The sequence below is a fragment of the Molothrus aeneus genome, chromosome 3 (genome assembly GCF_037042795.1).
Source record: "Molothrus aeneus isolate 106 chromosome 3, BPBGC_Maene_1.0, whole genome shotgun sequence".
Lineage (NCBI taxonomy): Eukaryota > Metazoa > Chordata > Aves > Passeriformes > Icteridae > Molothrus > Molothrus aeneus.
The window spans coordinates 104,949,815-104,973,876 of record NC_089648.1 but is presented as its reverse complement, the minus strand read 5'-3'; the positions used below and the strand labels follow the sequence as shown (position 1 = coordinate 104,973,876).

Genomic DNA, 24,062 nt, shown 5'->3' with positions numbered 1-24,062 from the left:
GAATCATCTTTGATCCTACATCTAAATTCATTCTTTTTGTCAAAGGCATGTCAGGTTTGTTGATCACCAAGCATGGTGAAAGGAAGTGATGATGATATGTAATTAATGCTGTGTAGTACCAGTCTGTCTGGACTAAAATGCTTTGTATAACATGATTTGAAAATAAATAGTTAATTTTACAGAATTATTTTAGAAAATAAACATAACCTTTCTTACCTGAATTCTAAACAGCTTTTTATTTTAAAGGTTTGCTCAGATTAAGTCCTCTGTGCTTTATTCATTGCAAAAATTTATACTAGTTTTATAGTTCAGTGTGATAGTATGAACTCAATGAGAAATCTGGCATGGCCTCAAATCATATTGAACAGAGAGAGACTGTTAGTATTAACTTAATGCCAAGGTTTTCTACTGTTTTGGAAACTGTTACAGCCATGTTGCAGTACATAATATCAAAAGTTTTAGCTCCCATTTCTCTGCAATTATATGTCAAGGATATTTTCTCAATCTAAAAGGTGGTAGGAAATTCTTGATGTTATTTTGCTGACCTGTACAAAAGTCAAAGTAAATAAATCAGCTGAACTAAACTGTATTTGCTACTACATTTAATTATGGCATGGCTCATCAATTAAAAACCAGAAGTTTAGTCTTTTATATTAAAATATTATATACTACAGTAATATTTAGAGGAAGACAATGAAAAAATATTAGAAAGACACAAATGCTTTATGATCTGACATTTTTTCTACTGGAATGAAAAAATATCTTTATCAGAGGAGAAAATAATCATATAATGTGTTTCTTCTTTCTACTGAAAAGTGAAAGTGAACCCCATTTGCTATAAAGGAAACAACATTTAAACATTTCCAAATTTTTTTTTATCCAACTTCAAATTCTTTTCAAATTTTAAATATTCCATAACTCAGACCTATAATTTAAGATCTGATCTTTGACTGAATGAATATGAAACTATAGTGAACTTCCTGAACTTGTGTACTTAAGTATTTATCTACTTTACATACAGTCCTGTATTTTCAGTTATTTTTTGAAAGACGCAAATTAAGACATTAAAAATACCCCAGAAAAAAAGGTCCATTACCAAACAGATACTGGTTGAGCTGCAATCAAAAATCAAAATAGAATTCTTGGTTTCAGTATTTTATTGTTTGCAAATTACTTTAAAATGCTACAGTTGGTAACTTGGTTTTTTTCCATTTTTTTTTCTTCTTTTTTTCTTCTGTTAAGATGGTTGGAGATGTAGATTGGACTTTGGTTTTGGGAAGGTTTGTTTTGATTTGTTGGGTTTTGTAATAATTCCTCCCCTTAGAAAATATTCTCTAATATATATTTACATGGTTGCCAAGAGGGTATTTAATTAAAATTAATACCTGAAATTCACGTAATCTCTACACCTACACACACACAAATCAACCATACAAGTTTGTACATACTCATATAGTGCTCAGGGGACTACAGGATGATAGAAGTTCCTAATTTTCCAACTGCATATCTGCAGAATGCAGTGTGCCTATGTTGGAAAAACATTTTCTTCCATGACCTGTCCCAGCTGCTGCTTTTTGCAGCCAAAAGTACAATTTCTGAGGTTACTCCATTAAAAAATGTGACACAAAAATACAGAACTACATCACTGACTGTAGTTCATATAAAAGGTACTTGGGATATAAATCCCAAAGCTTTTACTTCAATTTACCAAGAATGTCCACATCCTTTTGTTTCTTGTAGCCTGAGGAGCAAGCTTTTCAAATTTAAAATCTTTTGAATGTGTCTCCCCCTGGAAAAAAATCACTAGGCTGAGATTTACTTTGGTATTGTTCCAAAACTATTATAAAGTACTGTCCCAAATTCAAAGGCTTTTGATATTAAACTATTAGGAATATTTTTGAACTCCAGCAAAACTGACATAACTTCATTTTTTGAAAAAGTAAAGAAAAGTACTTTAGTGACAACTATTTAGTAAAATTTGGAAAAATAACCCAAACCACCACACCATAAAATATTATGGTAAAATAAGAAGGATCCTAAAAGCTTTTCAGTTTTTCATATAAAACAATTGAAATTTGATTTTGTACTGTTGGTGAGATAACAATTCAAACTAAGACTAAAATATTGACTTTCTACACATCCTGCTGACAAAGAAGCATCAAAATATTTCAGTAATTATTAAATTATTTCTGTAAGTCCTTAACACACAGGAAAAGCTATATATTTGCATTTGGTTGACATGAATTTTAAAAAGCAAGATTGTAAGACATAATGAATGAAACTTATCCTAGTACAAATAGATCATAAAGGGACCTTGGAAAATAAACTCTTGCTAGCATTTACACTGACTCCATGTAAACAAACTGAGAAAAGTTAAATCATATTTGAGAGAAGCAAAATCAGGATGATGTGTAACTGTATATGGTCACAGTGCAGCAGCTGTTTCAACCTATCAACTCTTGGCCCCTCCTTGCTTCTTGAGAAGGATGTGGGACCACTACATCAATAAAACCAGGTTTGCAGATAACTTCTCCAGTCAATGCCACCCTCTCCAAAGAAACCCTGACTAGGATAGGCACAAGGACAACGATTTACAGCAGTGACAACAAGCAATGGTCTATATATCCATGGCACTGCCTTCATCAATACTGTGAATTTCATTCTAATGTTTTCAGCAGTGCACATGTAGTTTCTATCACACAGCTGACTCTTACAGTAGTATCTAATCACTGTGTAAGAGTGGTATGTAAATGGAAATAATCTCAGAGGATACTTAAAAAAAACCCCTGAACACACAAAATCAAAGGAAAGGTCAATAAATTCTCAAACTGAGAATCATCAATATATTGTGCTAAATATTAATGGTTTTCAAGGTCAATGTTTTCCCTTGCATTTCTGATAATAATATGAGTGATGCAAAACTAAATGTGTGAAATGGACATAAACCCATAATGCATTGATGCACATCAATTAAAAAAAAAACAAAACAGGAAAGATATAGTAATTGTTTTAAATGGCTTCTGTTTCTAACCTTGCTTACTCACTGCCCTCTGAGTGCCTGTTAAAATAAGGGAGCAGGTCATTCAGTAGCAAAAGCAATTATAAAATGCAAATGACTGAGCATTTATTGTCAAGATTGGCTAGATAAAAAAGGTCTGATAATAACATGTTTCCAAGTAGATGACATAATTAGATGTTTGTATCATAAACAATGGGAAATAATACAAGCCTTTAGCATTTTCAGAAAGGCTGCAATTAAACAATAGGTAAGCATTTCGACAAATTTTATTAAAAAGTGACAATTAAATTTCCCTCTCAGAAATTAGAAGGCACCATCTTGTGGTTGCTCTGCAAGAATGCAGTCAGGTCAACCTCTGACCTACCATCTCTTCCTACCCTTTCCCAAAGCACTAACTGGAATATCAACATTCTGCCATAGAAAAGAATATGTGCTCTGCCATTCCCAGCACCTTCTCTGAAGGAAACAGTGACACTATGTATTAGGCAAGACTAAAAGAGTTATCCAGTCCAAAATACACACCAGGTTATGGCATTTTTAAAACATGTGTGTGAGGTAGAAAATTCAGAATTACTAGCAATCATAGCAAAACTACATTTCATTTCTAATAAGATCAAATTGTACCATAACCTAAAGACACTGCAGCTCATCAAAGCTGCATGAATATTTGAGCCAGTTAGGATCAGAAAATCTTGTTCTGCTATCCTTACATTATAAAAATATGTTTTGAACATTTTGCAGAAAGTATTTTAAATTATTGTATTCAATTCATTTCAAGCAACAGTCATCCAGATAAATTTGTGCCATCTCCCAAGACATAGTCTCGTATACCGGTCACAGCTCAGCGTGCAGAATTTCTTGTTCCATGGAACCTGCAGTTGTAAGTAAAACAGTTCTGTATGTAACACATGTGTATTCCTAGTTGCTGATCTCTACTTTGGGCCCAGTTCTGCCAAGAGCTCAGTCATTGTGTCTTCTGAAATAAATTATCCACACTGATCTTTCTCAACTCAATTGTGCAGTTGAGCAGTGAATTATTTAACATGGAAAGTTCAATAGCTTTTGTCTTCCCTGTAAATGTATGTAAAATATAAACAACTATTAATATCCTTATTGTTTTTTAATGATTTTATAATAAATTATAAATAAATAACTATTTCAGAGAGGTTAATTTAATTGATGCTTATGCTATTATTTGATTGGGTAACTCCAGATATACTTTCTTGGCTGTATATTTACTGTTTCAGTACATGTTGAGACTCAATCTAGTACTGTTTACTACAGGAAGTGTATGACCTCATCTCTTAACAAATAGTTAAGGTGTGTGTGTTGATTCACATTGTTTGAAGTACTTAACAATTCAAAATTAATAAAAGTTACATCTGCTAGTTTTACACAAGCATACCTAGTTCCATCTTGCTGAAGGCTCAATGAGTTTTGAATGGCTAGAAATGACAGCAAAATTCAATCCATATATAGCTGTTTTCACATTCATAATGACTGGATTTCCTAGAAAATAGTTAGTAATTTAGGATACTTAGTTTTCAAGCAAGCTAGCGTTAGAAAGTGCCAGTGACTGGCAGTCTAACTGTGATAACATCCAGGCTTATCTTTGCTTTTGATAGGTGTCAATAAGAGAGGAATTTCCCTCTGTCTGGAAAGTGTTATGGTGGCATAAAATCATCTGTTTCACAGAAAATCTCAGGAGTGTCATACGTTTCTTTCTGACTTTTAAACACATCAGGGGCATGGATGTTTTGAGCCATCTTTTCTTACAAGATGCAACATTTTTTATTTTAGTGAATAACACCATTTTATCTGCTGTTTTTCTGAGCTTGATTCCTTTCAAGATTTCAGTCCTTCAAACAGGTTCACACCAGACAATGTCTTGTTTATGTGCAAGCTCTAAGAGCAGGGTGATATAAAAAATTCTAAAACCCCATATCTATATTATACAATTTCAATCTGTATTGCCTCCCTGCTGGAAGTACAAATGAATATTTTGAACACATTAAAAAGCAAACACTCATGCCTACTTATATCTCAGGATACTCCATATTCTCAGCAGCTGAAGTTATCTGATTCATTTTGCTTCCTTGGCTCTTAATATGACCTTTGATCTTCCCTCTTCCCAAATACTGACAGACACTATGCCAGAATGATACTCTGATTCCTAAGGGATGAAACCACAAATGTTTCCAAACTGTTACAGGTGCCTCCTCTATCCCCACAGGATATCCAAGGCAGCACTATTTGCATTGTTTACTCATCTCAGCAGGACTTGTAGAGACTGACAGGATTTCTCATCTCGCCCTAGGCTGCTGTTGCTCTCTCTCTAGGCAAAGGGGATCTGCTATACCTGGAGAGGTTGAAAGAAGAGGTTTTCTGAAAGTCTTTGGGTGCTGCAAGAAGAGTGGGTGAGGGGATGCTGGGGAAGGCCATGTGTAGGGATGCAAGCATCATCTTCCTCTTAAGTTCATTCCATAAATAAAACTGCAGTGAAATTTCAGTGGTCTGCTGATATCAAGGGATGTGGGAGCAGCAGGGAGGAGATGGAAGGTAAGTGATTGCAGGCAAGGAGGAGAGAAGAGAGAAGCCTGACTCAACTCAACTCAGCTGCTTCAGATTTATTCCTAACTTTTAAAAGTATCTAAATACTTGATTATTAAACATTTCTGGTACAAATGCTTTCAAAAGGTCACATTCCTCCAGTCATTGCTATCTCTATCCAACACTAATGAGCAAACAAGTGAGAAAAAACCAAACACAAAAGAAAAATTAAAAAAAAAATCAAATCAAAGAAACATAAACAAACTCTTTTCCCTTCCCCCCCCTGCAAAAATTAAAGAACTTAAAGGAAACAAGTCCTTAATTAGAAAGTTTCTGTTTGCTTCCCCTCATGCTCAACTTCCAGCATGCAGCTATTGTCACATATGTATTTACACCCTGTAAAATACTGAACTCACGTAACAAAATTATTATCAAAGCAGTCCTATTTTTCTGATTGATTGTGTGCTAAAAGTCCAGAAAAGCTAAACCAAATTTTACTGATATTCATATAAGATCCAAATCCATTTTAGGAATGGATAAAAATTATTGATATTTACATGGGTTTCTTAAGTAACCAGTATTATTTTTCCTTACAAATTCATTTCAGAAACATAACATTCCAATAGTATGTTAACAGAAGGAATTAGCCTGCAGTATTTTAAAGAAGAGGACCTAAAGGGTCCTTCAGCAATAAATGAATGTACCCATGTTCAAACAGTGTTTATGACCTTGAAACCTCACACTGCCTTAGTGTGTGTTAGAAAAAATTCTTAATATATTTATAACAGGAAACTTGAGCACCAAAAAGTTGCCTCCAAAGAAGCGAAAACAAATTGTAAATTTTCTGAGTAATGACTCAAGTTACAAAAGCTCACTAGCATCATCTGGAAAAATACCAATACAAATATATCTTTTGGATTTACTACTGATTGTTATAAATTACATTTCTAAACATAAATTTAAAAATTGTCATAGGTCACAATCTCCTCAAAAGTAAAAATCAAAAAGACCTAGCAAAATCCAACAGTTTCTCTCAATGTTTAAAATTCAGATTTTGCCATAGCAATAAAATAAACTATTTTATTTTAGGTTTAGACATGGGCACATACATATAGAAAGATTTATTTAATTATTATGCAAAAAATTATAATTTCAGCTACAAATTTTTCAATATATTGTTAGTCTTAGCACATTTACAATATTCTGGTTGTATAAATTGCAAGTACACAACAAGTTAACAATAGGATTTTCAATATTGGGTCAGTTTGAAATTACAGGACATCATATCAGTAGTAAACCCACCAAAAAAAGAATCATGCTGATGTATTCTTTTCCAGATGTTACCAGGACAACTTTGCAAGTATAATCTCCTATAAAGAACATTTCTATAGAGACATTTTTAGACTTTGACTTTGAGCTACAGAGAGTTTGTCTTTTGAAATCAGAATTATCTGTAGGAGATTAATTTGTTTCCCATTACAGTTTCAGATTTCTTCTTCATCCATAAAATTAACTGCAGTGAACTTCCAGGAGTAAAAAGCTGTCTTTTTTCAGGCTTGAATAAGAGGAGAAATAGTCACTTGTCCTGAAATCTGGCTACAATTAAACACATTGAAGAAAAATTAAAAGCTGTAAATGTAAAACTTTGGAGATTTTGCTGTCATCCTTTGTTATACAAATACTTTACTATAAGAATAAATAATAATTATGCATCACCTACATTTCACTAAACATTACAAAATGTTTAAAATATTATTTAAATAGACCATAATATAAAATAAACAGGTAATGACAATATTTACCTTTTCCAACTGGGCATTTTTTTTTGATTTATACAAAAACTCCCCAACTGCCACAAAGACAGAAAGCACCAATCCTGCTGCCAGCACGATGAAGATTCCTCCAATATTCTGAACTCCCAAAGCACTGGCCTCTTTACTTTCCTCTTCTGGGCAACCATTGCCTCTCCACCATTTCTCTTTCATCATGTGGAGCTTGCCTTCTTCCTGCAGCTGAAGAATTGCTATAGTGATCTTGTCTCTATATGGAGAACCTGAAGAGAACACAGGGAAGAAATATCACATGGAATATATTACATGAAATGTTAGCTATTCCAAATAAGAATAAATAATAACTCATGAAAACTATATCTTTAACAGCCATAATATTAGTCAAAAAAGCCATTTGCTTCTTGAGACAATCACACTGGTCACATAAATACAAACCTGCTTGCTCACACAAGTATATATCCAGAAAACTTGATCCAGCTGGTGTTTCCAGTAAGCCATGCCACTTGATGCAACAATTCCTATCAGATTTAGTCCCATGGTCTCAAACTTCTTCATGCCCAAATATTATACTCAGTCAAAGTGTATTCTTTTTCATTTTTTTTTCAATTTTTTCCCAATAAGTTTTTAAATGAGCTTCATTAATTTAGTTTAATATATGTAAATCTACAGGCTGTTGCTTCATAGCTTGCTATCATAAAGCTAATAGAAGTTCTGATATTTAATGAATACTTCATCCTGTCATTTTATTAAATGAGGGAGAAACAATTTATGCTTCAGGACCAACCCACAAAAGTCTATATTTGATAGATTTTCAGGCACTTAAAACACTTTTCAGCATGCACTTACTTATTAACAGTACCAGGTAGCAAGAATTCAGAAGGATAATATTCAGTGTGTTTGGATATCAGGGATGTATACTCTCATATTTTGATGTATTTCTTTCTCATAATTCATTATTTTAAAATTACAGGATAATTTTGTAGCTTTTTAATATTTCAATATTTCAAGGGGTAGTTCAAAGGCTGGTGTCATATCTTTGTATGTAATCTGTTCTCTTTTTCTTTACATTGTGCATAAGGGCTTCTCAATGGGTATTTTAAAATGTACATTGATAATTGAATAATGGCAATGAAGAAGGCTTTTATTTTCTGCATGTTAGAGAGCAAATCATGTCAGTTAGAAGTGCTTTCTCTGTTAAGATTTGTGCAATGTTTAAGTAGAGAACAAAGCCATCATTTTTCTTGTCCTTTGAAAACAGGAACAAAAGACTCTTCATTAAAGTGGTTAAGAAATCTCAGGAAAGGAAGAAAAAGAGTAGATGAAAAGGCATGGTATCCCCTCTTTCTGTTCATGTCAATGCAATTCTATAACGCACCCCTCCTCTTTTTCTCTCTATCATAATAATGCTACTAACTGGCTATAGACTTTAGGGTTTCTTTCAGCTGAGTAATAAAATACATTTCCATTAACTTTTTACCTTTGGAAAAAATCCTCTGTATCTGCCAGAGAGATGCTGCCTGTTTAACTATTTTATGCTGTGTGATCAGGTGTGAGGAACTGAAGAAATGCATGGATAAGATGCTTTATAGTCTTAAAACTGTTGGAAAATATGTATACTTTTTAAAAAAATTTCTTTTAACTTATTCTTTATTTCTTCAAATTCTTTTTACATATCCAGAACTTATCCTGAGAAGAAGGCTTATAACAAAGAGTTGCTGTGCCACTATAGAACATAGAAAGAACTAATTACAAAATGCAAAAGCACCTTTTCCTTTATTCAAGAATAAAAGGTGTGAAGAGCCAACCTCAAAGTATTTAAATTGCAAGGACTTGTGCATTTATCATCTACGCTTAGAAAAGGACGGTATTTTGTGCTAGGAGGTAAACTGTGTTTGCACTGGACTACACAGGAAGCATAAAGAAAGGAAAACAAACTCTCTTCTACCCTTTTGTGCATTCAGGGGCCCAAGTCACATCATTTCAGACCATCCTGATTATGCTGGAGTTCTGCAAAACCCTATTCTTGACATGTTGCTTCGGTCAGATGGAAGAAGGAAGTGATTAGTCCACAAGAGCCTGGGGAAGTGTAAGTGCATTCTGTAATCTTTTGGGGATATTTTCAACATTACACTGCATATAAATATTTAACAACAACAACTTTAATAACATTAGATTCAGAGAAATAGTCTTGGACTCAGTTTAAGCTGTCTTCTGATCTGACAGGCTGCTTTCTAATTAAACTGATTTGCATTTTGTTTCCACGCTCTCTGTTGGTCTAAATATAGTGAGTGCCATCTACTCTTCATGTATTATTTATATTTTCTGGGGATCAGATTTTTACACTTACAATTCTAGTCTATTTGAAGAAGTTAAAAAATTAATTAACTGAGGAATTCATAGACAGAAACAATAAAGCATGGGCTAATACAGTTTACAATTAGTTAAATTTATGAAGGTTGCATTAGAAACACACAGATAATAGTGATTCAGTACAATAGTAATTGTAATACTATTTGTGATTGCAAAATTTTGCACAAATTATTCTGGAATGGATTACAGGGCCTATGTACTGCAATGTTTATATTTGTTATACCTTATATCCTGTCTAAGAAGTGATCCTGTCACAAGTCAGGATCGATGTGGGATGACAAGCATTATATATTGCTGCTGTTAAATCAAGCATTTAAAAATGTATACCCATGAAAAAGCTAGCATTGAATGCTGTAGTTCTATTGTGATTCTGAAGGACTTAAAATGTTCTAAATTCATAGGTTTTCATTTTGCAGCAAATATTGAGTACACCTAATAATCTGATACTTTGAGAAAAGGAATTTTTAATTCTGTTTATACTTACTCAAGTAGCCCTTAAGAGAACAAAGGAACCATATGAACAATATTATTTCCTCTGACTAGATTTTCTCCCAGCTTTTTTTCTCTTATAAACAGGACTGTAAGTCCCAGCAATGGAAAATCCACCCAAAAGCACTTGAAGTAGCTAAAAGTATCACAGACTGATCTGTGGATGACAATGGTAGCATAAAAATGTAAGAAGCAATAAATAGAAAATGTGGTCAAGGCACCTAGATTACACTCTGGGTGTAACAGCTGCTTTTCCTGCAGAAATGAAAAATGTTAGCAAGTAAATGCAAAAGATTTCTGACATTTTCAGGTAATTTTCTCTATCACTTTCATCACATGACTGAAAGATGACTCAAGCCCTACCATGAGGTGTTGCAAGAAGCACATGTCCTACTTTTTACATTTACATTTTAAATCTAAAGTGTTTAATATAATTTTATTTAAATCCTCTTTAAAGAGAATTTAGTGTTCAAAACAAAAACAAAAAAGCCAGAAAAGCAAAATAGAAACTCTAATACTCACAGTCAATATATATGAATGAATTTTCAAAATACCTACAGTATGAATAAGAATGAAGTAATAAAGCATAAGGGAAAAAAAAGAAAGAAAAATAAAAGGAAGAGAAGGAAATAGGAACATGAGGAAATAGGAACTTGAGGAAATAGAAACTTCACATCTCAACCTTCAGTACAAAGACAAAGCAGTCGAAAACAAAACCAATCTTACAAGTCTGTACATGGAGGGAAAACAGGGAGGGAAGAGAGGATGATTTTTAAAATGCTGTTCCAAAATCAGGGGAAAAAAGTGAGTGCATAGTATTCCACTGAGTGAAGAGAAAGGCAAAGGATCAGTATGGAAATATCTGACTTTTTCTCTCCTCTCTTTTCTTGGTTTCTACCTCTTTTATTTCCCTATCAACTGATTATTTATTACCATGAAAGACTGGAGGATCTACAGAATATAATCTATAAATTATCTACTGATCCTTCTCTAGCTCCTGTTTGCAGGAATGAGAATTTCTGCCAGAATAATTTTAAGCCCTTCTGTTATAGATTATAGGGGTGTTTCTTCCTTCCTGCACAGGTTCAACAACATCCAGAGGGGAAGCAATAATTTCTTATTGCAGTTACCTGCTTACAAAAGTTTAAAATAAAAATGAAAATTTGCATAAAACACCTTTTTCTAAAACATCTCTACAAAAATAACAGTCTCCCAGAGTTACTGCAGAAGCTATACATAGACATGTTTTCTGCCCTGAAGTCTCAACATGTAAAGATTTATGCATATAATGATATGTTTAAACATAAATTATGAACACATACGATTTTTATATTGAGGCTTCACTGCATACAGATTAGTATTTTGAAATTCTGCTGATCTAACTGGTTTTGAAAAAGCTTCCTACTAGATTTTAACTTAGTAAAATCTCCTGCCTGGTTACTCTTAGTCTGTTTTACTCATTCTATCCTATGAAAGCAGTTGGAGCATTTTGGGACCTGTAGAACTGATTTTGACTTTAAGTAAATCAAAAGGAAGAACAACATTCTGCTAACTCCTTTGATAAGAAAATTTTGAGCCAGGAAATTTTTTGTTCCATCGAGCCAGGGGCACTTTACCAAAAGGAAGGACTATGAATTGCCTAGTGCTTTTAAATATGCCTGCAGGATACACTTACATGTTACTTCTGATTTTCTGGATAGGAAAAATACATTCTGAATACACAGTGATAGCATCTTTTATTTCTGTTTTTTCTTTTGTTATTAATAATCCCAAGACAGTTCTATTTATCTTGCAACATTATTTCTATTCTGTGTATTTGGCCTGAGCAAAAGACAAAAGTTGTTAGGAATACATCATCACATTCAGAACCTAGGTACAAAATTAAGATAATTTAGAACTTCTTTCAGTAGAATGGGAGAGTTATGTCTTATTTGTTTTGAGTTTGTTTTTCAGCATGAACCCATTCCTGTTTTGATTATGCCACCTTGATCTATCTATCCTAAAGATAGTCTGTGTATAAATACAATATACTGCAGTCACAATCTCACTCCAGTTAAGCATGCCTGAAATTTCCATAAGAATGCTGATTAACACCATTTATACTACTGGGAATGGGTCAATCATTTAAGTTTTAGCTTAACAGCATCTCTCTTATCCAATCATTTAGCCCTACTAAGAACCACAGTCTAAATGTTGTGCCACCAAATTTCTTGTGTGCTTAGTCATACCATACTTGAAAGTTTTGGGGTTTGTATTGGTCTGCTGTCCCTGCTCATCTGTTACTATGGTAAAGGTTTCCTTTTACTTTTACAAGACAAAATACAGCCCAGTCCTTTGGAACAGACAATCCTTCCTAGGACACAGTTGGTCACACACTCTGCGGAGTTCAGTTTCTCACAAGTGTCATGCATACTGCAGTCATATGCAGGACAGAAACAACATGGAAAGTTTCTACCTAACTGTGGAGTAGATGTTCAGATTATGAAGAACCGTGGAAAACTATTTCCTACAGCCTCATATATCACAGGGACTGAAAAACCTTCCAGGCATATAGAGTATAGCCAGCACTCAGCAATAAAGACTGGCAGTCACAGTTATTACATGCTGTAGGAAAGTATTAGGGGCTGGCTACAGGAGAAGCCCTTATTTTATCACCACAGAAATGTATTTGTACAGCCATCTCAGCTCCCTAACCTTCTTTACCTTCTCTAAGCAGGATTGGGAGGAAGCAACAGAAAGTAGGGTCAATGTAGCTTGGTTCATTCTTCCTGTCTATGGGTTCTAAAACCTCCAAGAAATGCATGAAGAAAGAAGAGGAATTCTATCAGTTCCCAGTCCCTGGCTCTGTTTTCAAAATCAACTTTTTGATGAAAAAAAATCAGTGTTTGTAGATTCTTATTTTTAACCAAGATACCTTCTATTACATTAGGATTATAATATTTTAATACTAGATAAACAATATTTTCTGATAAACTAGATAAACAATATTTTCTGGAGTAAACAGAAAATATTCATTAAGTTGCAGTTACTATAATGGAAAATCCTCAGGAGATATTTACTGTCTAACTAGATTTTAGCAGTATAAATTACCCCATATCTAAATTAAAACTACAAACATTCAAGACAAAATCCAAACCAAACCTGCTCATTATACCTTTACACATATATATATGGATCTGTACATGTATATATACACACACACACAGACACACACACACACATATATATATATATATGTATGTATGTATATATGCATTCATCTTTGAGGAACATGTATGGCTTGGAAAAGACAAGTTTCTGGTAAATGAGGGAACACTTAAAATCAGTATTTTATGCTAAATGCAATCAACACACTTTCTCAGGTGGCGTATTCTCTAATTGTTTTCACTTCGTCCCACTCATAACCAATTCCCAGCTGAGGCTAATTTCTGGTCATTTCTTTATGGAACCATTAGTTTAAAGTTTATGTAGGTATATAAAGCTGAAATGTAACCAAGATGGATGATGTAGTTGAGATTTATTACATATTAATTTCCCAGACATAAATATGCAAAATATATCAAGGTTAGATGAATATTTGAGAGTTGGAAGTATAGTAGCCATTAAGTAATTCACATGTTCATAAGTGCTTATTGCTTTAGGACAGGGAAAAGAACATACTTAAAAATATTAATTTGCAACTAGATTAAAACATAGCTGTCCTTCACAGTGAATATATTATAAAACAAAACAAAAAAGGATAATTGTTGCCTATAATGAATAATTCAAAGAAGACATGACAATAACAGGTTGAATACTAAATACACAGTTTCTTTTTGTAGTATCAAGATAACCTGAACAAAATGAAGTAGTTTATGGATTGTTTTTACTGTTTTAAATGCTCAGATAATTGTTAAATTATTTTGTTAGCCTTCCAGCTATATCTTTTTTTTTCTGAAACGGGGTAAGTTTTTTTCAACCACTCCTCAAACTATCATTATAAACTGCTCTAAAGCACATCTCTTAGATTAAATAAATGAGTGATAGTAACATTTTTCATAGACTCTTCATGCCTTTTAACATCACAGAAAATTTGAAAAGATCATTATCATAATATACTATTATCTCTTTACCCCTCCTGGATTGCACAGCTGCAGAATGGGAAGATATCTTTGTTGAAACCTCTAGTGAGAAACTCAATGATATTTTTTGCCACAGATAATAGTATTTGATATTTGTACAGTGCTTTCTTTTTTCAATTCACCTTGCAAATCTGTGACACTCACATATGAATGGTTTGCAAATATAGCCTCCTTTGAAAGAAATTTTTGTCTAGCACTGCCCAACAATAAACAGATGAATTAACAAAGCCTAAATAAATTCTACATGTGTTTCTGGTACATGTAAAGATTTTGGTCAGGCAGACAAGATTATGCTGAAAGACAAGTGTAAGGTCATAACAAAACTGCCCCACCTGAAAACTCATTTCACACTCCTGCAGAACACCCCAATCCTTTGGCGAGCTATAAGGGAAATTCTCTAAACAATTAATATCTTGCTATTAACTGTTTCATCATGGGTATGAACTGAAGTGTGAAGTGGCCTTGTGTTCATCTAACTACAAACCATGGAAATACCATGTGCTGGGATGTTATCCACCAGTTTTTTCTAATTAAGGGCATGTATCAGGCCAAAGAAATTTTAAATTTGTAGATGAGTCTTTGTCAATCCAATCTGTAGACTCATGGAATCATAGAATCATTAATTTTGGAAAAGACCTCCAAGATCATCAAGTCCAATTTTTTACAAAACACCACCTTGTCAACTAAATCATGGCATAAAGTGCAACATCCAGTTGTCCTGTGAACACTTTGAGGGTGATTCCACAACTTCCCTGGACACACCACTTCCAGCAGAGAAATTCTTCCTCATATTCAACCTGAACCTCTCTTGGAGCAGTTTGAAGCCATTTCCTCTTGTCCTATTGCTAGTTGCCTGGGAGAAAAGGCCAACCTTCTTAAAGGTCTCCCCTAAGCCTCATTTTCTACAGGCTAAACAACCCCAGCTCCCTCAGCTGCTTCTCATATGACTTAGTCCTACCTAGACCATTGACACAACATATGGGAATACCATACATTATGTCCTAGACACAATAACATCAACATGAATTTTTAATAATGTGTTTGCTTTGGTTGTATGTGTTTGGTAAGTTCCTACTAGAAGCCTCTTCTCTAGTGCAGAGTCAGCCCACAAACACTACAGGATGTTAAGTGTTTTGGCAATTCCTTGTTGATATAAAGCTCAGTCTCAGCATGCCTCCCAGACAGTGCTTCAATATGCTCATAATCCTGAGGCAACTATAAAAAACAGTTCTTTCATCAAATATGTTAGTTACACAGTCTTACATTTCCAAAATAATAAATTAACTGCTCAGGCAGTTGAAATTCTCAAATTAGTTTCAATACATGGCTTGACCTGCATAAAAATAAATAATTTGCCCCTTTTTTTCTCATTATGTTCAGCTAATGAAGACAAATGTATTAATTTGTTTTAGTTATAGGAGAACTGAAGCTCAGCACTTTTATGCAAGTATAAGTGATGAATATTACAGTTCATATTGTATGAAGGATTACGGACTAAGTGCAGGCAAGCATAAGAAAAAGGTGGTCTGTCTTGGTACATGGTTTCCTATTTATTTCTACAGAGACAGATTTGTTTATATGCCTCATCTCCAAAGACCAGTAAAAATTTCTCATGTTATGTAATATATATGGTCTGAGGGTAACAAGTAGCTTCAAAAGATCTAGGGTGTCTTAACCATAAAAACAAACTATTGCCTAGAATTATTATTATTATTATTATTATTACTGCTACTTTAGATCTTGAAAACTGTAGGCAGTGGGAAGGTGTTTGCATGTCCTATATTCATATTCAAAGTGATTCTTTTTTTTAACTAAGGGTATATGTATACATATACATAAGAAAATATGCACAGTTTTTAAGTAGAGTTCTGGACTGTGAAATGGAAACTTTTCTCCAGGAGCAGTGCTTTACAACATCTAACAAATGTGACTCAGATATCCTGTGTCCCACACAGTATCAGCGGGAAATACCTGCAGATTCTGAAATCACAACAAAGATTAAATTGACAACCAATGTTGAATGGGTTTCATACTTTACAGAGGAAATCTGGGAATACATTTGCAAAAATTAAAATTTTAAACTTCCAAACTGTTCACTATTTTCAGATATGTAGAATTTTGTTTCAGTTACATCAACCAAGTATATTATTAACAATTTCAGGGACTAAATTGATATATAATTTATCTGTTATTCCTTTCAGTTTTGAAACTACTTTTTGAAAGGTTTCTGTATCATTCATATTTGTGGCTATGCTGGTTTTACATAAATATATTTAATCATAGATGTGTAAAAAGGATAGACCTTCCGTTTACCCACCAGTGTCAGACACAACAGAGTTACTGGAAGAGTAGAAGAAAATCTCACTAACTGTCTCTCTCTGGAGCCTAGGGTGTTTTTTTTCTTTTATTTCTTCAAGCAAGGCAACATAGAACACTGATTTTAAAAAATTGTTGATGTTTAAGAGAAGTAACAAAAAATATTTAAGAAAAAAAGAACCTGGTGTCTCCTGGAAGAAAAAAAATCTAAAATTAATTCTACATTGATTATTGACTGCTAAATGTATGCATTAATTGAAATAAATGTGCCAGTAATGTTCAGTGCTAGTCATTGTGCTCACTGGCATTGTTTTCTAGTCTTGCCTGAGATTTAAGGAAAGTTTTCAAAATAACCTTTCAAAATATGCCACCTTTTAAATTTGGTGGAGGTGCGAAAAGAGAATTATGTCAGGATACGGAGAGCAGCCTCAGCTACAATCAGGACTTAACTTCAAAGAGTAAGGAATATTTATAAACTCCAAACAGTTACTTTTGAAAGGATCAATGGGATCCTTTTTTACTTTTATTTTAATGTTTTTAATATTAGCCAGTATTATCATTTCTTGTGGCTCTCTTGCTGCCATAATGTTCTTTGATTCTTAGCCAAGACCTCCAGGAAAAAAAAAATAAGATAAAAAAAGAAGCACCAGTGTGAAGAGGATGATATTCAGGTTCCGCAAACTTTGAGACAGAATGAATGGAAGGTATTGGGAAAATAAAAATTTTAAACATATGGAAAAGTCACTTAGACACCTCCCCTCTGCACTGCATCCACTCACATCTGTTAAATTACAACTGTTTTGTTTCTCTTACTGAGAGATACATTAGACCTTTTTGAAACTACCAGAAAGCAGGGAAGTCTCTCAGGATTGTCTTCAGACTTGGCCTAACAGCTGCCCATGCAGAAATCCCATTTTCTCTTCCATATCCCTGTTTACTATCACTGCTTTCTTTATACTATGAATACTTCCAGCCTCATTAGCAGCTATGTAGACAAATATAAAGCAAAATAATTTCATGAAAAAAAAGATGAACATTATTCTGCTGGTTTAGTTCACTAAAGCAGCTCAAATGGCTGTCAGCTTTTGCAAAGTGCAGCAGCCCAATGGCAGTTTGACATGACAGTGAAAATTCAGCCTTACTTTTGTATTCACATATGTTAGAGATAGAACTGTTATGCCTGGGGAGCTTTGTTTTGGTTGGTTGGTTGGTTGGTTGGTTTTGGGTTTGCTTGTTAGTTTGTTTTTTTTTTTTAATTTAATAAATGATCTGGTTCACAAAATCTTTAAATCCTTGCTATCCCTGTTCTTTCTAATAGAAGTATATTAAAACTAGAGGGATCAGCTGAAAATGTGCAGGAATGTTTGTGTAACTGTGCTGGAACAAAGAAAAGCACCATAGAATGGAAGCAGTACACATGTAAAAGTTTCTTGTCAAACACTTCTCCAGGTAAAAACATCTTTCCTTCAAATCTGTCCTCAAAAAGCAGTTGGAAAAGCAACAAAGAACTTCATCTTCTTACTAAGAAGAAAGCACTTTCTCAGAACTGAACATTGTAAGAATTGAAGTAACGTAATTGGTCTGATTATGTGCATGAAAACATACTGGGAATACTGAAGTAAGTTGAAAACATTCAGTCTAGAACTCCCCTGATGCAGCTTTAAACCATTCCCACACATCCTATTTGTGTATGCTGTTGCAAATAACAAAGCTCTGGTCTTTTAAAAGCTGGACAAAACATCGGGGACAACATCCTACACATCTATAGGATGATGAAGTGCTAGTCATGCATTTACAGGGCATTTACTCTTATTTTGCCCACTTTTTACTTTGCAGGCAAGCACCAAAAGTAAACTAATTTTTAGACATTTACAAAAAAAACAAAAAAAACCAAAAAAAACCAACCCCCCTCCAAAAAAAAAAAAAAAAAACCAAAAAAAACCAAAACAAAACAAAACAAAACAAAAAAAAAAAACAAAAAACAAAAAACAAAAAAAAACACCAAACCACCACAAAAACCCAGCTGAAAAATCCATCTGGAATAATAAATGCAGCAGGGAACGAGGATGGCTAAACTCTAAGGGGAGAGTTAAGACTATTCTTTTCACTTGCCACTTGCTGTTGCATATTTAGGAAATGAATAATTTATTTGTTCGTATTTTTAATATATTAAGCTATAGCTTTTGAAATTACAAGCATCTATTAAAAGATCTGTCATGAGTAATTTATATGCCCCACTGTGCCTGATTTATAATTTTCTACATTTGGAAACATGCCCTTAAAATAGACAGATAGTGAAATATTTTGTAAAATACCTACATTAAGAACATGGTCAGGTCAGCTAAAAAAATCTGCATTATAATATAAAGAGTTTTACTGTGAATACTTCTTGTAGGTCACTCCCTAGAGACAGAACAGGTAATATAAATCAGCTGAATCTATACATAGTTACAAGATTCAACATGAGAATTAACTGTCATACAATCACTGATTAAACAATTTATTTGTTTAAATTATCTTTGAATCCAGCAGCCTAGAACTGAGGTAGGAAGAAAGCTATTTTATTTAATTTATTAATGGCTTAGATAAATATAAATAATTAATGAAGTCATATTCCTAGAGAAGCTATCAAGTAGCAGATCATAAATTATTGTCTGAATTACTTTTTTTCTGCAGTGGAATCTTTAATTTAAGTGAATGGACTGTGAAATACTCTTTCTTGATCCTGTGACTGATGAAATTATATGAATGTTATTGTCTTCAAAATGCACAAACTCCAAACAGCATTTTAATTACATGCTTCACTGTTGACTGAAATTTGAAAAAATTACAAAAGAAAGGAAACTAACCCCAGTCTTGGCTCTGATTTTACAAAAATAAAATTTTTAAATGTTAAGATTGGTTACATTATGCAAAAATATATAAAGAAATGTAAGTGATGTGCATATTACATTAGTTGGCCAAAGAGATTTTTTGGAATTCATATGTGAGTGGGCACAATTTTGAAAATCTCTTAGAACAATGTACTGTGAAAAATATGGCTTTTTGTGTGAGAGGTAAAAATTTCTGTTAAAAAAGACATTTTATCTGATATTTCATTTGAATTTACAGAAAAGAAAACTGCTGAAAAAGGCACCTGTGAGTCAACAGAATGTGAGAACTAAGAAGTTTTGTTTCATGCTTTCAACTTAAGTGACTGTGCTGATGTCTGGGGTCTGCAGCCAATGCATTTCTGCTGGAATGCTGTTGATTTTACTCATACATCTTTCTTTTTGACATGTGAGGTATAACTTTCTTACACCACAGTAGTTGCCAACTTTCTATTGTGAATTTATAAATATCCCTCATGCAGATATATTTTATGTACTTATAAGAATTAATTTTCATAACTGTATCTGTGTTACTGTTGCAAGTTATTGTAATTTTGTATAACGGGTATTTATATAAGACTTGAAATGAAATGATGGAAGTGTTGACCCCAAAATACATCACTTTACATCATTCCTATCCTGAGAGATGTATTTTGTGCCAAAGAACAGTGAAGAGTCTCTATATAGCCAGGGGAGTGCAATATTTGGTTTTTTTTTAAACAATTTTGGAGTTAACAATTAGCTTTCAAAGATCTAAATCTTAAACCCTTTCCAGTATTTCTCAGGGTATCTTGGAAGTCCATTAATATGGAAGTGCCAGGGACACAAAGAGTCATATGCTCTGGAAGAGTCATGGTTTGATCCACTTGACCACAGCTAGTGAAAAGTTAGTTAAAAACCTTGCAAAAGTGAAGAGAATCACGTAATATGTTCAAAGATTCTTCTCATTATATTTTGCAACTGAGGCATTATTGATATTAATAGCAGAATTTGATTGTATTAACTGCAAAGGAATAAAGGGTAAAGAAATGGGTATTTCACCTTTTTCTCAAATTTTTTTTGCCTCACCATTATCAGGTGTTTTAGGAACATCACTGCTACACCACTAAAGCCCCCTCTTAATCTAGTTCTGCAATTTTCTGCAGCTTGGGGACAGAGAAACATCAGTGAAATGACTAGCTCTAATTTCTTCTATGCACCATAACTATATACCATTTTCCATTTTGTATTTCTCAAGAGCTAGAAGAAATTTATGCAATTTTCAAGATTACTTACACACACCATTTGTCATTTTCAAAATGTCAAAGGCATTACTTTGCATACATCTCCACACGCACAGAGTTCGTCTGGCATACACCGACAGGATACTCCTCATCTGCCACGTAAAGGCAGATCATCTGAAAGGTGCATGCTCAGTAGATCTATTCATGTGGAATCAGTTCCAAATATTCACTTGTCAGCCATCTATGTGCTCCAGGTTCAACACTGAAGCAAATGGCAATTCAGAAGAAAATCTGCCCAAGCCAGATGGGAAGTAGCCTGCTGTCAAACATACTGAAGAGAAAGAAGAATTTAGAAAAGAAACAAGAACCTGAAACACCATCCCAGAGAGATGAAGTATGATTTTTCCAAAAGATTATTTCAACTATGTTTCTTCCAATTTGAAAGCAGAAAACTGAAAGGAAAAAACAAATGAACAAACAAAAACAAGCAAAACAAAAAACCCCCAAAAAAAACCTAAACAAAAAAACAAACCAAAAAAAAAAAAAACAAACAAAAAACACCAACCAACCAAAAACAAAAAATGAAGAAAAGGAGAAAGTAGCTTCACAGAGTATTAAGGCTTTAGCATAAAGTGTGTAAAAACTACATTTCTAACATTCCACATGGTTCATATTAGCAAATATCTTAATAAATAGTCATTATAATGTAGCATTTGTCACTTAATATTACTGTGTTTTACAGCATGTTGACCATAGGAAATTCACATTAACTGTGTTCCAGTGGGACATAAAAAAGTAGATTTCTGGATAGTCCAGGTTTTCTTGAAAATAATGCTGCAATATCTGTTTGATAGGATGACCATAAGCGTTTGGATGTATCATAAAATTTAGGAGCTCATTGCAATTGTAAATTTAGGCCCAACTGGGCTATATTCAAGAACAACCCAAATTTTAAACAAGCATGATGATGAAACGGGAAATTGAAACACTGGAAATGATAATAAACACTTCAGATTATCTGTAATGGAAAGCATACCCAAAGGGTATGCTTTATACCCTGCATACCCAAAGGGTTTGTTCTCCCTCCCTCCTCCTCTCCCACTACACCTTTGTTAATTGTCTTTTTGTGTCTTCTCACTCTCTTTCTTCTTCCCTCCTTCCCACCCCTCATTCCTCCCTTGAACATCAATATTGGATGATGAGGTGAATGCCCCCACAAAGACAAATTCCAACCACTAAAAGATACTCATGTGCATTTCTAAAAGATAACTGTGGATAATATCTATACATATAATTATAATGTGATAGAAATTAGAAAGCAACTAAACACCATGTTGACAATAATATGCAAATAATTTTCCTCTGTCAGATTCACTGATGGAGAACACACACCTGACAAAATAGTGCATAAAACATGCCAGAATAAAGCAAATAAAAATCCCTTGCATGTGGATCTTCAAACTGGAAGATTAAAAAAAAAAATCAAACAAACGTTCTCTAGTGGAGCAACTATTATACTCTTGGTTACAAAGCTATAAACAATGTTGCAAAGATAGACAACAAAACAAACAAAACCCATTACAAGGTTCTCCCTTATCTGCTCCAAAGTATCAGTTGCTGTAAGGCATCTCATCCCGGGCCTGTTGTTCTCTTTCCCTTATAAATCAAGTTGGTTTTTTTTTTTAGCCTAGCATAAGAAGTGGATGACCAAAAATTAATTCTGGTGCATACAAAACTTTAATTTAAAAACTTATATCGTGAGAATCATTGTATGCATAATTTACCAAATTCTCCCTAGCTCATATTTCATTCCTCCTTGCTTATATTTCACTACTCCAAAGATACCATACAGAATTCTGCTTTACACCTATTTCAAGTATCACTGTATCTTGTTGATTTTAAAGATGTGTGCTGATTTTGACAATCCTATTTTGCACCAAAAGTACATTGTTTCCATTTTCCTCCCTCAAAGTTACATTTTAGCAATCTAAACTTTCTTTACTTCACTAATGCTTTTAGAGGAAATAAAATAATCATGTAAACTCATAGCTTGCTTCTCCAGTTTTTTGGGAAGGAATTGATACCCATGTACTTCCTGATCCACTGGTTTTTGGGGTATTTTTTCTCCTAATCTTGCACAATTTTCTTTCTCTAAATTTAAAATATTAACATCATGAGCAAAGAACCTTTACTGCATTACTCTAAACTGGGACTATATTTTCTTGGTTGCATTTTCCAAGTGATTATCTTGTCATAAACTGATAGAATACTTTTCTGTTAGGAAAGCTTTTAGATCTTTTTTTTTTCTGTAGCACCTTAAACTCAAGCAAATTATTTTCTCACTAATTATTATTCAATTATCTTCAAAATAATCAAGATATGTTGCACCTACTTCCTTTGGTGCTGTTCTCCAAAAGTAACCATATCCTTTCTACTGCAGTCAACCTAAGATCTGTAACAACTGCTTCCTGCAAATTTAACCTTATGTGCAAAAACTTCTGCAATTTCAAGCCACTGCTCCTGGTGATAAACTGGATTTTTTGCAAATTTTGCAGATGACATGTATATCTTACCAACACCATGCCTGTAACACTATATGAAGTTTAAAAAGGACAAGTGCTGGATTCTGCACCTGGGATGGGGCAAACCTGGTTGTGCGTAGAGACTAAGGAAAAATAGTCTGGAGAGCAGCACTGTGGAAAGGGACCTGGGAGTCCTGGTTGATGACAAGTGAAACATGAGCCAGCAGTGCCCTGGCAGCCAGGAGGGCCAGTGGTGTCCTGGGGGCATCAGGCTCAGCATCACAGCTGGGCAAGGGAGGGGATTGTCCTGCTCTGTTCTGCTCTGCACTGCACTGAGGTGGCCTCGCCTTGAGTGCTGGGGGCAGTTTTGGACACTACAATATAAGACATTAAACCATTAAAGAGCATCCAATGAGGGCCACCAAGGTGGTAAAGGGTCTGAAGGAGAAGCTTTATGAGGAGCAGCTGAGGTCACTTGGTCTGTTCAGCCTGGAGGAGATGAAGGGGAGACCCCATTGCAGTTACAACTTCCTCATGAGGAGAAGAGACAAGGCAGGGACAGATCTCTCGACTGTGGTGACCAGTGACAAGACTAGAAACAGCATGAAGCTGAATCAGGGGCACTTAGGTTTGATATCAGGAAATGGTCATTTACCCAGAAGGTGGTTGGGCACTGGAACAGGCTCCCCAAGGAAGTGGCCACAGCATCTAACCTGTCTGATTTCAAGTGTTTGGACAACGCTCTCAGGCACATGGTGTGATTTTTAGAGTGTCCTGTTCAGGGTCGTGAGT

The 24,062-nt window shown here is 34.1% G+C and overlaps 1 protein-coding gene across 5 annotated transcripts in view; it reads right to left on the bottom strand.

The window, feature by feature from the left end:
• The window catches only part of GRIK2 (glutamate ionotropic receptor kainate type subunit 2), a 387,751-nt gene that overhangs the window by 12,064 nt on the left and 351,625 nt on the right, over positions 1-24,062 (bottom strand). For all 5 annotated transcript variants that reach the window (XM_066547537.1, XM_066547535.1, XM_066547533.1 and 2 more), the window contains one exon: positions 7,372-7,622. In XM_066547537.1, coding sequence (XP_066403634.1) covers positions 7,372-7,622 — 251 coding nt within the window. The remainder of the gene's footprint in view (positions 1-7,371; positions 7,623-24,062) is intronic.